The sequence below is a fragment of the Staurois parvus genome, unplaced genomic scaffold, assembly GCF_062004578.1.
Source record: "Staurois parvus isolate SC_StPar_1 unplaced genomic scaffold, SC_StPar_1.0 ptg000096l, whole genome shotgun sequence".
NCBI lineage: Eukaryota > Metazoa > Chordata > Amphibia > Anura > Ranidae > Staurois > Staurois parvus.
Genome location: NW_028317892.1, coordinates 1,713,976 through 1,731,441, shown reverse-complemented (window position 1 = coordinate 1,731,441; position 17,466 = coordinate 1,713,976). Strand labels below are relative to the sequence as shown.

Sequence of the window (17,466 nt, the reverse complement as noted above, 5' to 3'; positions counted from 1 at the left end):
GGAGGGGGCAGGAGAGGAGCAGTGTATACAGAGAGGCTCCCTCACTGGCTGTCACTATATGTCAGTGCCAGTTTTTAAATGCAGTTGACGGCTTTTTTTTTTCCCTTTACTATAGCTGACAGAATTAGCTGTCACTTTCCCCAGAGCTAAAGGAAACTTTTTTTTGTTTCCTTTATCTCGGAAAATAAACTAAGAGGAAACTTTGTTTTAGCTGGGGGTAAAGTGACAGCTGATTCTGTGAGCAGTAGTGAAGGAAAAAAACAAACACATTACATTTAAATACTGGCACTGACATAGTGGCAGGCAGTCACCGTGTACACTGATCCTCTCCTGCCTTTCTCAGCTGTCCCTTCACCCCCCCCCCCCTTCACATCTGCAGTACACACAGTTTCCTGTATCGGCACCTGTATCTGCTAAATTTTTCTTATTGGCAAAATGCCGAGAGGGCTATTTTCAGACGAAATATATACCAGAATTGTGTTACTTGTGAGCCACTAATTAAAATCAATGCAGGTGTGCTGACATCAAACACATCCTCTATTCATGTGTATATAAGTACCAACAAAATTATTAATATATGTCGCGCTCCCAATCTGAGTGAAAATATAAATAATATATATAATTCAACTCAATAAATCCCTAAAACATAATCTAAATAATAATCCAAAAACAATGTGATCAAATAAATGTATAGTGACTACTATAAAAATAATTGAATAATGCAAAGAAGTCTCTGTTGAAATAAGGTGACGACTCCAGTGATGTGATGCAAATAAAATATACATTTCCGGTGATTCCTTAATGTGATTTAAGTTGTGCGCTCACCTCCTTATAAGCTTCTGATAAGCTTACTGCGCTTTTTGTTCACTTATGGAACTTTTGAAACCTGTGTTGCATCATATGAAGGGTAGTGGGTATCTCTCAGTTGGCTCCCCATACTCCTATCCCCGCAGGGCTCTCTCTCTCCTGCTGCTACTCTTGTTTTCCTCCTTGGTTGTTCCTCAGTGGGAGAGAAATGCAAAAATAGTGCCTTATCCTTTTAAGGTTAAATTACTTTATGTGCCCAAATGCACTCATATTCAATATAATTTAAAAACGCTTTGTTAAAATCAATAGCCGATAACAGCGTGCTCTGTGTATACGCGCCGTCCACGAATGGTCTGTGACGTCGTAGCCCCTCCCCTACGCGTTACGCCGCAGGTCACGCGGCTTCATCAGGGGGTTGTGATGAAGCCGCGTGACCTGCGGTGTAACGTGTAGGGGAGGGGCTACGACGTCACAGACCATTCGTGGACGATGAGTATACACAGAGCACGCTGTTATCGGCTATTGATTTTAACAAAGCGTTGGGAGCGTGACATATATTAATCATTATTTTCGGCTGAAATGTTTTGGTGGCCGAAATTACTTGATCCATTAAAAAATTAAATACGATTATTTCTTTAACCCTTTTGTTCTGGATGGTAATAATGAAAACCTAAAACATTCAAAATTAAATAGACACAAATCCTTTACAAAACAGCATACAAAATATTTTTTTAGGCCAGTTCACTGCACTGGGTTTTGCTGTGAAGATACCCGTTATGAAAGAAATCTGGAGGCTTCTTAACTTTTGACATGCCTGATCTGCCCACTTGTTCTCTCAGTGCTTTGGAAAGAAATGTTGCTTGAGGGCAAGGCTAACAGCTACTCAAGTAGCAATTTTAGATGAAGTCCTGCTAGCATGGATAAATGGCTTCAAAAATGGCAGAAATAAAAGGCCTGGGCACTTGTGATCTCTACTGAAGGTGGTATCACTGTTCAGATTGACTTATCATCCCCTTGAGCTGAGATCACATGGCCAAGTGCCTAGGCCTTCAGACCAGCATTGGGGAAAACCTAACATTCTTCAGGAGAGTTAAGTGTTCACTGACAGGTGCATTTGACCTACAACTGACCTCCTACTGGCCTGCACTGGATTCAGCATCTAACTTACCAAATAAGCAGTTTTGTTCTTTTGTATTTCTTCATATCATGTTAGCTTCAGAATACCCGTGGTCAAATACACAAAAAATGGTGTGGATAACCAATTCTTCTATCAAGCAGTTCTTCAAAATGTGTAAATGGCTATTGCAGAGTATGATGAATTCTTACTTAAAGCAATACTAACCTCAATAAACAAAGCATGCATTAAACTGCAGGTTAACAATTCTTGGATGTGGTGGCTATATTCACTTCTTTTTTAGGCTTTATTCCTCTATTTTGCCAGCTGATTCAGCCAGTAAGTCTGTTATTTTTCAACCTGCTTTACCAGACCAAGTTATCCAGACAAAGTAGCAGAGGATTGAGACAAACTTTTTGACAATGATAGGGGTGATTATAATGGCCAGCTTTTATTCATTTATATATTTTTTTCTGAAAAGAAAAAACTGTTTGCTGTAACTGCTTAGAATGTGTTAGCTGGCATGCAGCTTCAACTTGTTAGTAGAGTCCATCTTAAAGTGGTTGTAACGGCTCAAGGTTTTTCACTTCCATGCGTTCTAAAAAACCTGTGTGTAGCAGCCCCCCCCCCAACACTTACCTGAGCCTATCCCAATCCAGCGATGTCCACAAGTTCCTCGAGGACTCTCCCTCCTAATTGGCTGAGGCCGCAGCGGGAACCATTTGTTCTCACTGCTGTCAATCACAGCCAGTGAGCCAATCAGGAGGGGGCAGGGCTGAGCCGCGGTTCTGTGTGTGTGAATGGACACGCAGAACTGCAGCTCGGCAGTGCGCCTGCTCGGGTGCCCCCATACCAAGTTGCTTGCTGTAGGGGGCACCCGACAGGAAGGAGGGGCCAAGAGCGCCATCGGGAAACTTGAGAATAGGAGGATCCAGGCTGCTCTGTGGAAAACCACTACACAGAGCAGGTAAGTATGACATGCATGTTCTTTATTAAGAAAAACAAAACTTTATTATCACTTTAAGCTGCTAGTTTAACACTTCCTCCTCCCACATGTGACAATGCTGCTATCCAAAGGTGTCTGCTTTACTACTTCATCCAGAATTCAAACACCTTAAGACAGGAACTTTGTTACTGGCCAGATCACCAGGTGAAATAAAGGGGGAAAATGCCTTACAAAGGAAAAAAAAAATGCAGCCACCACATCTAAGGATTAGGAAGCTGAATTATTACATTTTGGGTTTAATACCGCTTTAAATAGAAGTATAATTTTGTTCTCTAGAGTTCACACCTGAGCGTTTTTTAGCTCGAAGTTCCAAAACATGCAACGTCCAAACACCCATGATTTTCAGTTGCGTCTGCTCACACCTGAGCTTGGTGTCACTTGACGCTTGCAGCTCATGCACTGTTTCAAGCTGCAAACTTCAAGTGTTCTTGGTCCCATTAGACATCAATGGGAGTTCATGAAAAACATGACAATGCAAATATTGTGCATTTTTCTTGTATTTGGCTTTCTGTTGCCTAGAAATATAAAAACAAAACCCCTTTTAAGTCTCGGATGCCTTCAGAAATGCACAAAAACGCCTATACAAATTTAAAAAAAAAAAACGTTTAGTCCTGCCAAACGACCAAAAACGCTCAGCTGAAGTGTGAATGCTGCTTTATGCAGATGTGAAAAGAGTTGGATGATATGCCTGTATAATTTTGTTTTAAACTGTACATTATGTTTATTTCAACAGGACAATCAAAAATGGACAAATATGATCCGCATTTTAGAGACCAAGAAAGACTTTCCTTTCGCGATTCTTCACATGAGCCTTTGAGCAGAACGTGGGATACCGACAGGAGAAGAGACAGTGGTTCAAATCCTTTATATTTTCGTGAATTAGAAGGGAAATCCTCTGGTGGCTTACTTTCAGATCCATTGTTGAACAGATGGGGTTCTGTTGATCCGCTTTTAAAGGAAAGGTTATACAGAGAAGAAATGTTAACCCGAAATTTGGATCTTAATCGCAGGAAATGGGAATTTGAACGTAGTTCTTTATCTGGCCCAGAGCTCAGCATGGGCAAGTCAGATTCATATAGAGAATTCCAGCACTCCCAAGGTTTAGAGCTTGGTCCTAGATCAGTTAAGCAAGCACGTGGAGTAATGCAGATGTCAGGAAAAGGGCAAGGAGGGCAGCGTTTCGGTACTGGCAGACTTGCAGCTAAAGCTGGGGAATCCTCCGGTAGAAAACATAACCCTCAAAGAAAAGTCATACTAGCTGGAGACAATGAGTTAAGTGAGCAGATTGTAACATGGGCCAGGTTCCACAATGTTAAAGATGATCCTGACCTTTTGAAACAACACAAAGTCCTTTTCAAGGTGAAGACTGAAGTTTGTAAAATAATTGTTAACTGTTTTAAAGGTCGCCTATCTGCCCATCACACAGAGCTTTGTTTTTCCAGTCTAAAACCTATACCTCATCCAGCCTTGTTTAGTCCAAAAATAGATAATGATCTTTTGGATTTTTTAGTGGCAACAAAAACCGTGGCTGCTAAGAATGATTTCTTTGACGCAATCAAGCCATTCGACAAGGAAATGATGATTTTACAGCAGCGATTGCTGAAGTGTGTAACTCCATTGCTGTTATCCTGTAATACATTTGAACTAAAGTATCCTATTCTCACGGATCCAAAACAACTACTTGGTGCTCTGGACAACACCATGTTTTTGGCCAGGAAATCCTTGGTGCTTTTGGGGCAGACATTTGCATTAGTCACTTCTCTCAGACAAAACAATGTCATGGAAGTCCTGGGGATCAGTGAAGCAGAGTTAAAGCCCTCAGAGTATCCCAATTTCAGCGACTCTTTTCTGTTTGGGAAGGAATTTATTACAAAACTGAAAGATTGGCTCAAAAAAAGTGGACGCAAGTTAACACTGAAATCTAAAGCCACAGTACCCAAGGAAGCCACAGTTGTCAGAGAAGAAATTGAAGGTTGGTTTTGTACTAATACTTTTTTTTTTTTTTTTTCCACCAAAACTGGGGAAAAAATTGAAAATGAAGCCCTAACATGGTACGAATGCTAGGTTTTTTGTTTTTGTATCACTTAACAGGTGTTTCTTCCTGTAGAGATCACAGTACTTTCCTTGTCAGTGCCTATATTCACTGTTTTCTATAATAATGCCATCTTTGTTCAAACACCATCTGGGACTTTATCTGTTTCCTAGACTAAGTTGCCAGCTCAGAAATGATGTATGTAAATCCTGATGTCTGTGCATTTAATTGATTGTGCATACAAATATCTGACACAGATTACCTTGTTAACTGAGGCTGTTAACTGAGGCTGCTGCAGTTTTGTTGTCTGAGTTTGTGGGTTAAAAAGGAACTGCAGAATAGCTTTGTCCCTCCTGCACCAGAATTATGACATCATCTTCCTTGCCTGGAACTTAAATGACAATTGTACCTTTTTCGTACTTGTTCTACTTTTAATAAATGCATCAGCCCGCCTGGTTTCATTTTCAACCCTTCAATCTTTACTGCGCTGTCCTGTCAGGAGAGGCACAGCCTTGCTTAACAAAACCTCCTTGCTGGGTCCACCTGAATGTGCATTCATTTCTTTAGAGAGAGCCATTCTCTGCAGGACTGCTGGAGTATGGCTTTCAATAGGAATGAATATAGACATTATGATCATGTGCAGTCTGAAAGGAACCTGACGAGGACGTGAAACATGGATGTGCTGCGTCCGGTAGGGCCACGCTGTAAAGATCTAAAACAAGGGTGGTTATAAGACCAGTTGGGCTGCACTCAGTGGGTTTGCTTCATTCATTAAAAGACAACTTATACCTAAAGTGCAGCTGCCTTTTTAAGGACTGATTATGACAATAAAATGATCTTAATAAAATATATTGTTGCTATATATTGTCATGTGAGAAATTGAATTTATGCAACTTTGTAAATTTATTTAGTGGTTCACGCCAACCCTCCAATCAGATGAAGTTGATCAGCAGGATGACTTCTTTGAAAGGTCTACAATGCCATTTGTAATTGTAGAATTTTTATAGTTAAATGGGAGGCCAGATTAATTCCCTTTTTAATTCATACCCAAATATTTCAATACTCAAAAAAATAACTAAATCACATTGTATACCATACTTGCACATCAAAAGGGGACACAAATAGAAAATCTTATATAACAAAAATGAAAGTTGAAATTATATAGCAATATTTGTCCAGGTTTTTTCTTTTCTTATCATTTTCACCTCATCCACAAAGCTGATTAAAAACAATTGGCCATGTATGAAGGAAAGCCACAATATATACTTATGATACATTTTGAAAACTATATAAAAAAAATGAAACCAAAATATTTTGCACATACAGGTTTTTAATTTGGTTATTTTTTTGCAACTGTCAGTGTCAGGATGTTGGGCAAAATCAGGACACTTCACTTTTTAATTCTAAACCAATGGTTAAGAAGGATACTAAATGGCATGCATAGAACTGCATAACATAAAAGCAGTCAGGTGTGGCAAGTTCACCAAATTTTGGTGTTGATGAAATATCACTCCTTAAAGAAAAGCAGATTGTGTCAAGTTCCAACAAAGTTAAATCAAGCATCTACTCTGGAAAGTAATTTTGTGTGATCAAAGCTGAGCTTAAAGTTTGGATAAAAGTCTCAATAGCAGGACAGGAAATTGTTACCATGTCTTCTTCCATCTGTCCAGATTGCCTGTCTTGCTATTGTAGTGGCTTCTATCCAGCTTTTAAGCTCAGCTTTGATATTAATAGCTGGGAGTTTGACTGGTAGCTGTGTAATTTTTTTATTTTTTTACTAAAATAACAAACATGTCTATAGGAACCTGCTCTGTGCAATGCTATCTCCTGCTGCTATCAATCCACCCAATGAGGCGGGAGACAGCAGGCTAGAGCTCTTTTGCACATCGCGGGCTCGGGTATATTTAAAAAAAAAAAAAAAAAGGGGCCTCGGCACAGAAGGTTTTTCACCTTTAATGCATAGAATGCATTAAGGTGTAAAACCTTAAGTCTTTAAGACCTGTGATAGGTGGTCTTTTCCGTCCATTTGTGGCTCTGTGAGATGGATGAGCTGTTTCTTTTTTGGTACTGACTTTTCTTTATTTTACAGAAAGCACACCTGCTGACCCGAATGTTGTTGCTACAATAGATGAGCTTCTGGAATATGCAAAAAAAGGCGATGAAGCAGAAGGAGAAAAGCCTGCATTTTGGTAAGTGTTTGTGCAGCCTTAAATACGTAAAATTGGGTGCAGCGCTAATAATATATGTACAAAGGTGCTTAATACGAACAACAACGTATTCGAATAGAACCATATAAAGTGCTGATGATATGAAATAAAGTGACATGAGTGTTATAACATATGTAAACACACTAAAGTGCTCAATAAAAACCACAGAAAGTGGTTAGGGCGATAAGTGAATGTCCAAATTATTGAACGTGAGGATCGCAGGGGATCTCCAAAAAGGTGTTCCAATTCCTTAATCCGGAGTGGTAGATGGTGTGACCGATATTTAGGTAAATTGCGCACTCACCAGATGCGCAATATAATCATGCATTTGAGATATAACTGTCTCATCAGGTCAGCCAGATCATCCACTCTGGAGATAGCCAAGTTCCTGTTCCCTTCAGGGTCCTCCAATTAGTAACAGTAACGTCAGGTTTCCTCTAAGATAGGCTCTGTGAATGGTGAGACTCACAGAGAGCCCAAAAAAGGATGCCACATAGCATGATACTGTTTGATCAGAGGAATGTTTATTCCCAAATCAGGGTACAGTGACAGAAAAAAACAGACTGACCATGTGTGTCCAAGATGGCCACCAGTGGCGGCGTGACAACAGGGCGCTGTAGCTCCTCGCTTGCGCGTTTCGTGCTCTTGCACATAGTCATAGGGGGTATGCATTCATACATTTAAAAAAAAAATGCCCTCAGCATTGGGATGGTGTCTGCCAACATCGCCGTTCGCTCTGCCCAATTGTTTACATGTGACTGTCAACTGTCAGACCTGTCATATTGCGGTGGGTGCAGACATTCCAGTCGAAAATCAAGCCATCCATAGTGGTGAATGAATTACTTCCTTTTAAAATATGCACCTAAAAAATTCACCTACAGTGAGTGATGTCATTTTCACTGCTTTATAAATGCGCTCCCAACTTCTTGTGAGTAGCCAAATCTCTACATCAGTGGTCTCCAAATTGCAGCTTGGGGTCTGGATGTGACCCTTTGCCATCCTTCATCTGGCCCTTGGGGCATTATCCCTTCCACAGACACACATGATGCTGCACCGTTTATTCCACTGACACATAGGATGGCACGCTATTCCCCCCCCCCCCCCCCCCACTGATGCCAGCCAGTCACTAGTCCTCCCACTAAAACCAATGATATAGCATTGTTTGCTCTCACTGATGTTGGGGCATTTTCTACTGCCCAAAGTCCGGCCCCCCCAAAGCCTGAAGGACCGTAAACTGGCCCTTTGTTTGGGAAGTTTGCAGACTTTTGCTCTACGTAACAAGAAAGGTCAGCCAAACAGTGTGTCTTGTAAGAAGAGCCTGGGGTATAGTGTTGTTTATACCAATATAAACCTGTCATAAACTGCATGTTGTTGGGTCCTCTTTAATGATGATAGAAAACAAGGATGGAAAAGATAACCATTTATATTTGCAGTAGTGATATTCAAAAGTGTTGTACACTAAACTGCTAAAAGTGCATTATGGATGATTTTTTGTCCAAAGTGTGAATAATCGTTAATTCAGCAATAATTTCTTATCCAATTTAAATACCTGATACCAAGCAAAAGTGCAGACTTTGATTTCATCTGAAATTCTTCAGTTACTATGAGGTTTGTTTTAGCAGTTTTTGTCAGAACATGATTTTAGCCAAGCATACCGAATTTTGTAATTGTTTGTTGTTTGGGCACTACCTCCCATGAGAAAATAAAGGTGTTATTAAACTGTAAAATGTTTCCAACTAAATTAGAAAAGAATGAATGAAATGTTACATAATTTATATTCTTTTTGGGTAGGGAACTTTGCAGTTGTATGGCTAACACTGTATATGTCTTTCCATTTTAAGGTTCTTATTTGATAAAAAAAGCAGTGAGTATAAATATTATCACCAAAAGCTAGAACAGTTCTATAAATCCACAGATCACTTGGATGTAAAGAATACTCAAACCACAAAAGCAAAGAAATCTGAAGAGCTGACTGTAGAGGCCGTGAGGGCAATGCTGTATGCCAAAAAGGCACTGCAGGTGAAGAGGAAGCTTTTTGGTAGTTTGGCTTTATCAAGAAAGCGGAAAGGAATAAAACCTGTGTGCCGCCTGTCCAAAACTATGAAGGCCCGCAGAAAGATAAGGAAGGTGAGCCAGAAGGTGGGACAGAATGTAAATCAGGACATCAAAAAAGAGACTGTAACCCAGGAGATAAAGAAAGATAATGTAACCCCTGCAGTTAAGGAGGCGGAGGCCACTCCGATCAAGGAGGAGGAGGAGGCGGCAGTCAGGAAGGAGGAGGATGTCGAGGAGGTGGCGGCCACCCCAGCGGCCAAGGAGGAGGTGGCGGCCACCCCAGCGGCCAAGGAGGAGGTGGCGGCCACCCCAGCGGCCAAGGAGGAGGTGGCGGCCACCCCAGCGGCCAAGGAGGAGGTGGCGGCCACCCCAGCGGCCAAGGAGGAGGTGGCGGCCACCCCAGCGGCCAAGGAGGAGGTGCCAGCAGACACTCCAGTGGTAAAGAAGGAGGCGGCCGCCACTCTGGCAGTCAAGAAGGAGGCAGTGATCAAGAAGGAGACAGCGGCGGCCACTCCGGCAGCCAAGAAGGAGGCAGCAGCCAAGAAGGAGGCGGCGGCCAAGAAGGAGGCGGTGGCCACTCGGGCAGTCAAGAAGGAGGCGGTGGCCACTCGGGCAGTCAAGAAGGAGGCGGCGGCCACTTCAGCGGTCAAGAAAGCAAATGTGACCCCAGCAGTGAAAAAACAGACTGTCAAACCAGTACAGGATGCTTCAGGAAAGAATTCTTCTAGCAAAGTAGAACCAAAGGGACAAGAGGTACCATGCAAAAGTTCTTCAGGCACCACCAGTAAACTGAAAAAGGATCAGTCATCAGATGTAAAAGCTGAGGAAACTAAAGAATCACAGGTTTCAGATGGTAAGTAGCTGTTCATGTCTTGACTTTGGTCACCACTGATTAAATGTATAGTTGACGCCAAATGAGGAGTTACCATAAAGTAATCAGCATAGGATTCCCAAATGTCTGCTGATCCTGATGCACATATCGTCAACATTTTTAAAGTGGTAACGAGATGCTGTTTTTGCAACAGCAATCCTAGCGGCTAGATTGCTTTTACAGGTGGCAAAGGGGCCCCCTGCTGCTCTCCAGTGCCTCTTCAGGCTCTCCAGCGGGAAGCAGGGCAACAAAAGCCGGTGGTTCCACCAGCTTACCATAGAGGTGAGCGGGGACATTCTCTATTGTTATAAGAAACCAGAAGCAACAAGTATTTTGTCACTTCCGATGTCGCCATTTTTAAAATGGTGAAAGTATCTGATTAATAGACCCCAGATCTCTCCATAAAGAGTGCCTGTCACTGCTTATTGTTATTACAAGGGATGTTTACTTTCCTTGTGACAGCAAAAAAAAAAGTGTTAAAATAAAATTTAAAGCTCATGTGCAAAGGCGAACTTGCACATTTGTCCCGCATGCATACGTAAGCGGCAATTGAACCACCCATATGAGGTATTGCTTCGAACGCCAGAGTGAGAGCAATTATTCTAGCACCAGACATGCTGTGTAACTCTAAATTGGCAACCTGTAAAGGTTTTAAAGTGTTCCTATGGAGATTTTGTAAATGTTGTAGTTTGGTGCATTCCACGAGCATGCGCAATTTTAAAGTTTGACACCATCTTTTATATTTTACTAAAAACTGGGTATTTTGTAATGTGCTTGTGTGCATTAAAATTGAAAAAGCCACCATTTTATTGTCTAAGGCTTGTGTGTAAAAATAAATAATACACAAACACACACACTTATTTGATCCCCTGTAGATTTTGTAAGTTTGCCCACATACAAAGAAATGAAGGGTTTATAATTTTTTATCATAGGTGTATTTTAAATGATAGACAAAATATCAACCAAAAATCCAGAAAATAGACACAATACAAATGTTATACATTAAGTTGCAGTTCACTGAGTAAAATAAGTATTTGACCAACCACCTCTAATTCTGGCTCATGTGGTACACAGATTAGTCCTGTCAATTTAAGAAGATGCTCCTAAGGACAACTCGTGTGTGTATAAAAGACACCTGTCCACAGAATCTCTTCATTCCATTAAAACTACCATAGGCAAGATTACCAAAGAGCTGTCAAAGGATGTCAGGAACAAGTTTGTAGACCTGCACCAGACCTGCTGTGTAACTCTAAATTGGCAATCTGTAAAGGTTTTAAAGTGTACCTATGGAGATTCAGTAAATGTCGTAGTTTGGTGCATTCCATGAGCATGCGCAATTTTAAAGTTTGACTCCATCTTTTATAGTTTACCAAAAACTGGGTATTTTATAATATGTTTGTGTGCATTAAAATTGCAAAAGCCACCATTTTATTCTCTAGGGCTTGTGCATAAAAATAAAACGCACACACACACGTTTGGGTGTTCTGAGTAATTGTTTTTTGTTTTTTTTTTTTTAGCACAAAAAGCTGATTTTTACATGTAAACAAAAAGTGTCAGAATAGGCCTGGTCTTAAAGTGGTTACATATTTTACACACCTGTATGGTTTTTGTACTGTAAACACAAGGATCACAAGAGACTTGCAATCCTTCTGCAGAACCTAATAGTAGTGTCGCACAATCCGAGAGGCTGTCTAGTGCAGGGTTTCTCAACCAGGGTTCTGCGAGAGGTGCCCTGGGGTTCCGCCACAATTAGCCTCTCATTCAGCTGACGGGTAGATCGCATCCCCACTCCGTAAACTCTCATGTCATTTGCCCTCTATGCAAACCGGTGCAAGTAAGCAAGGAGTTCCTCTACTGTTTTTGGCCAACTCCCTTCCTGTCCATCTTAGGTGCTTGTATGTGAGCCAGCCAGGAATAACGCGCTAGAGCCACGAGTACCATAGCTGCTTCCCTGCTTCGCTTTGCATGAGAAGGAAATCGCCACTGCCATGTCTCCATGTAATTATGTGCCCTGCTGACTTCCTTTACTCTAACCTGCTGAGGTCCTGTACCCTGCTTATCTCAAGTTCGCTCCAGAATTGAGCATCTGTGCGGAAAAAAAAAAAGAAAAAAAAAAGGATTCACGTTATTCTTTGCTATTTTATTATTTAATGCCATTTCTAAAAATAATTATCATTTCTCTGATCACACCAATCTTAATGAGCTGTAGATATGAACATTTTTTTCTGGCGTTCTCTGGGATCTTAATCTTTTTACCTTGGAGGAACCCTTGGCAAAATTTTAAGAAGCTCTGGTCTAATGTTTCAGAGATGCAGTTAATGTATGCAGCTGCACAAAAGAGGGTATATCAACAGGGCCAGCATTAAGCTCAGTGAAGTTTTGAATTCCCTCTGACTCCATCAAGCATCTCCCTGGCAAGCACACTTCATTATTGGGAGTATCAAACTCCGTAGTACATCTTACGTCATTGCTGTAATAAAATTCCTTTGTGCCCAAACCAGACTGCAGAGGCGTTTTACTGCAGCTCGTTTTAAACAGAGATTTGTAATGAGAGAAATATTTAAGCTGCCACTGCTGACCATTTTCAGAAAATGCGAGTTGCCAGGCTCAGTTTATTATCCTTACTATCTGAAACACCAACTGAGAATGGCATGCAGATCAGGAAAGTAAGAGCATGGTGGTTCGAGGTCAGTAACTCTACATGGTAGTTTGAGGTCAGTAACTTAGAAAGTGCTGGAGTCATTGGACCAGAATGATATCCATAATGCTAATAATTTTCAGATCAGAAGAAAAGCTCTCCCTTTATGGTCTCTGTACCTCTCAGGACAAGTTTAATTCAACTATCCCTTATTAGACGTGAATATTTGATAAACCACGGTTACATGTCCAAGTGCAGTACACACCACCACCTGATTATCCAAGTATTCCATTTAAATTTGTGCAGCGCCTGGACGGATAAGTGGCCACTGAATATTATATTGCTGTAGAAAAAGAAAATACGTTTTTACATTGACTTATGAGTTTGTTTTTCTTTTTTTTTTTACTTACAGTTGATGAGAAGACGAAGGATACTGCAATAAAATTGGCTCAGTTTGTTGTTCAGATGGGTCCTGAGATTGAGGAATTTAGCATGCAAAACAGCGTAAATAACCCTGACTTTTGGTATGACAATAAAAAATTTCTCAACAATTTAAATAGATTGTATGGATGCAAAACATCACTTGGACCTAAAATTTTTGTTTCCACATCAAGGTTTTTACGTGAAAAAGATAGCCCGGCATATAAATATTACAAAAGTAAGTTGGAAGAATTCAAGCAAGAGCAACAGGAAGTAACATCTGATGTAGATGAACAGGGGAGCGTCAAGACAGGTGATGAAGATGTTGAAATGGGTGCCGAGGCTTCTGCCGCAGACAACACTTCAGTAGCTGCATTTAGCCAAATGCCCACTCCTTCTAGGCCTCCCATTCTTCGTAAGAGGGTAGCAAAGCTCAAGGTTGGCATGCTTCCAGCAAAAAGGGTGTGTCTTGTGGATGAGCCACAGGGTAAGACTATGTTTCCATCTTTAGTTTTGCATCTGTAGTCTGGCTGACTTTACTGTTTTAAACTGTTTTCTTATTAACAAAATGCTCCCAACAGCATTTGTCTTTCTTGCATTTTCCCTTTTCTTGACCTAAAAAATATAACAATTTACATTTCAAAGTAAAAATCATACTAAAGACTAAGTTCGCCTTTAGGAACATGTTCCATCCATTTTTAGGGTGAAATATGTAACATTGTTCCCACTCCTGCAGCCTCTCCCTGACCCCCCTTCTCATTGTGACAGCAGGCTGGGGATCTTCTCCCTGCACCCGCTGTTACAATTTAAAAAATTGCTCTTCTTTTGAGCCTGATTGGGTGTTAGGGTCTTTGGCATATTTTACATTGTTCTTTGTGTAACTAAAAATCAAGCTGAAATTCTGGGCTCTTTCACAACCCATCAGGTAATGAATGCTAGCACAACTCACAGTAATACGCTGTATATGTGCTTTTACAATTCTTATTTGCATAACCCAACCCACACATGCAAAGCCTATAGTATACCACAATGCATTATTTTTTTCACGTGTTGATGGACAACAGTCAGTGCATAACAATGTGCATAAAGCGCGTTGGTTGTGGTATGAACAAAACGTTACATACACAAATAGTTGAATCATCAGAAATCCACTGAATGTTGGTCAATAGTAATTCAAATCGGAAATAATCTGTTTTGCTTTTTCTTTCCTTTTTTATAGTGTTTCAGACATGCCTTATTAGGGGAAATTACTCTTCTTACATTTTAATTCTGTGTTTTAGTTCATGATCCAGTTCGTATTGACTATGAACGTCCCAAAGGTCGTGGAAACAGGAGAAAGGTAATGAGAAAAATCGTGCTGTATGTTTGATTGTTCCTGCCAAAAATACTGTATGTTTTGAAATCCTTTTTTATTATTAGATTACTACAGTTGTAGGTAGAACTAGCTGTATTAAAGTTGAAGCAAATACAAAAAGTAATACTATTTCATATAGTTGTGCATTCTTTTAAAATTATGTTCTTTTAGAAATTATTATTACAACTATCAGAAGTACCTGAATCTGTCTTTATATCCTCCTCCTGTTATCCCTTGCACAGCGGCACACAACCTTGGAGAGGAAAGAGCAGCACTAAGAGTTAATCAGGATCAGCTTTGTGTATACAGCTGTGCTCAAAAGTTTGCATACCCTTGAAGAATTGGTATACAGTATGTACCATTTTTAAAAAGAAAACATGAGAGAGCAGGCAAAACACATTTATTTCTTATAGGATTCATAATTAGCTGTAGGTCATAACGGAATGGCACAGTCATAAAACAAAACATAGCAACAAGTAAACAAATTAAATGAGCCCCTTAGTTCTGTAACAATAGTTGTCTGAGGCCCTGAATTCTTGCAGGTGGTATAGCTGCCCATTTGTCTTGGCAAAATGCCTCCAGGTCACACAGTCTTTGGTCATCTATCATGAACCACACATTTGAGATCTCCCCAGAATAATAAGTTCAGGAGACTGTGATGGGCACTCCAGAACCTTTACCTTTTTCTGCTGTAACCACTGGAGGATCAACTTGGCTTTGTGCTTAGGGTCATTGTCGTGCTGTAAAGTCCAAATGCATCTTAAGCGCAGCTTTGTGCAGAAGAACGCAAGTTGTCTGTCAGTACTTTCTGATAACATGCTGCTTTCATAATGCCATTTAATTATCACATTTTCTTGTGCTTTTTAGAGTTTGCATACCCCCAAAACATCAGTGAGCCACCACCATGCTTCACAGTGGGGATGGTATTCTTGTCACTACAGGCCTGATTGACCTCTCTACAAACATAGCGCTTATGATTGTGACCATAAAGCTCTATTTTGGTTTTCTCACTCCAGATTAGTGTGCCAAAAGCTGTGAGGCATGTCAAGGTGTTGTCTGGCATGTTATTGTAACCGTGCTTTTTTGTGACATTCGTGCAGAAAAGCCTTCTTTCTGGCAACTCGACCATGCAGCTCATTTTTGTTTAAATATCATGTTGTGCTCCTTGAAACAACCACATCATCTTTTTCCAGAGCAGTCTGTATTTTTCCTGAGGTTACTTGTGGGTTTTTATATGTATCCCGAACAATTCTTCTGGCAGTTGTGGCTGCAATCTTTCTTGGTCTACCTGTACTTGGCTTGGTATTAAGAGATGCCAGAATTTTCCACTTAACAAGTGATTAAAAAGTACTGACTGACATATATTCAAGGCTTTGGATATCTTTTTCTATCCTTTTCCATCTTTATAAACCTTCCATTATCTTGTTACAATCTTCCATTACCTTACATAGGTCTTTTGACCATTCTTTTCTGCTCCCCGTGGCTCAGTATCTAACCTGCTCAGTGCATCCACATGAGAGCTAACACATTCATTAGCTTTTTATACACAGACAGTAATTGCATTTTAAAAAGCCACAAATGTGGGAAATTAACATTTTAAGTGCCCTTTTAACCTGTGTGTCACAGTGTGTGTCTGTACCAAGGCCAAACATTCCAGAGTATGTAAACTTTTGATCAGGGCAAGTTGGGTGACTTCTGTTATCAATATGATTTAAAAAGGAGCCAAACAACTTGGCATGATCAGTCATATTTTCAGTATCAATGCCAAAATTTCATGATTTCTGCCAGGGTATGAAAACTTGAGCACAACTGTATTTACTAGTAGGATTTTAAAGCGTTTGTAAAGTCAGTGGTTTTTTTTTTTGTTTTTTGGGGTTTTTTTAATGCAAAAGTATTGCACAGAGCTGCCCCTTACCTCCTCTTCTGGGGTCCCCCACTGCCGCTCTCTGCTCCACCTTCTTTTCAGAGACACACAGAGCATGGTTCGGCCCTGCTTCCTTGTTGCAGGATTTGACTGTCAGCAGCAGGAACCAATGGATACAGGACTGAGGGAAATATTTTTGGAGGGGGTGGTTCAGGAACAGTTACTGAAAATTTCTTACCTTAACCGCTGCACATACACTATATTGCCAAAAGTATTAGGACACCCCTCCAAATCATTGGATTGAGTTGTTCCAATCATCTCCATGGCCACAGGTGTATAGAATCAAGCACCTAGGCATGCAGACTGCTTCTACAAACATGAAAGAATGGGTCACTCTCAGGAGCTCAGTGAATTTAAGCGTGGTACCGTGATAGGTTGCCACCTGTGCAATAAGTCCATTCATGAAATTTCCTTGCTATTAAATATTCCACGGTCAACTGTTAGTGGTATTCTAATGAAGTGGAAGCAACTGGGCACAGCAACTCAGCCATGAAGTGATAGGCTACGTAAAATGACAGAGCGGGGTCAGCACATGCTGCAGCGTTGAAGTTGCCAACTATCTACAGAGTCAGTAGCTAAAGACCTCCAAACTTTGTGTGGCCTTCAGATTAGCACAACAATGTGTGCAAAGCTTCATGGAATGTGTTTCCATATGTGACGGATGCGGCGTCAGACCCCAGCCCTTCTCACCAAACTCGTGACCGAAGGACTAGCCAATCCAAAACCGTGCTGTCATGTGCGTAACAATGCCACACCCAGCTGCACACTGATGTTCCAGCTACTTGGACCACAGTCGATGTACCGGCAGCCTGAATGCGCTTGTTACTGGGTCAGGTTAATTACGCAATTAACCTTTCACACTGCCACCACCTCCTTTTTATACAGAGAAAGAGGAAACTCAGCAATACTCTAGGACAGCAATGGGCAAACTACGGCCCGCGGGCCATATACGGCCCGGCGGACCTTTTAATCTGGCCCGCGGAGCGTGATACTGTCAGGATGGCTGTCAGGATGTGTGTAGGCGGGGCAGCGTGACGA

General features: G+C 40.9%; 1 protein-coding gene across 1 annotated transcript in view; it reads left to right on the top strand.

The window, feature by feature from the left end:
• SUGP2 (SURP and G-patch domain containing 2) overlaps positions 1-17,466 on the top strand; it is a 56,689-nt gene that overhangs the window by 12,936 nt on the left and 26,287 nt on the right. Inside the window, exons 3-8 of the mRNA XM_089670800.1 lie at positions 3,661-4,899; positions 7,049-7,148; positions 9,008-10,074; positions 13,143-13,254; positions 13,345-13,637; positions 14,431-14,489. Of these exons, the coding sequence (XP_089526926.1) occupies positions 3,661-4,899; positions 7,049-7,148; positions 9,008-10,074; positions 13,143-13,254; positions 13,345-13,637; positions 14,431-14,489 (2,870 nt within the window). The remainder of the gene's footprint in view (positions 1-3,660; positions 4,900-7,048; positions 7,149-9,007; positions 10,075-13,142; positions 13,255-13,344; positions 13,638-14,430; positions 14,490-17,466) is intronic.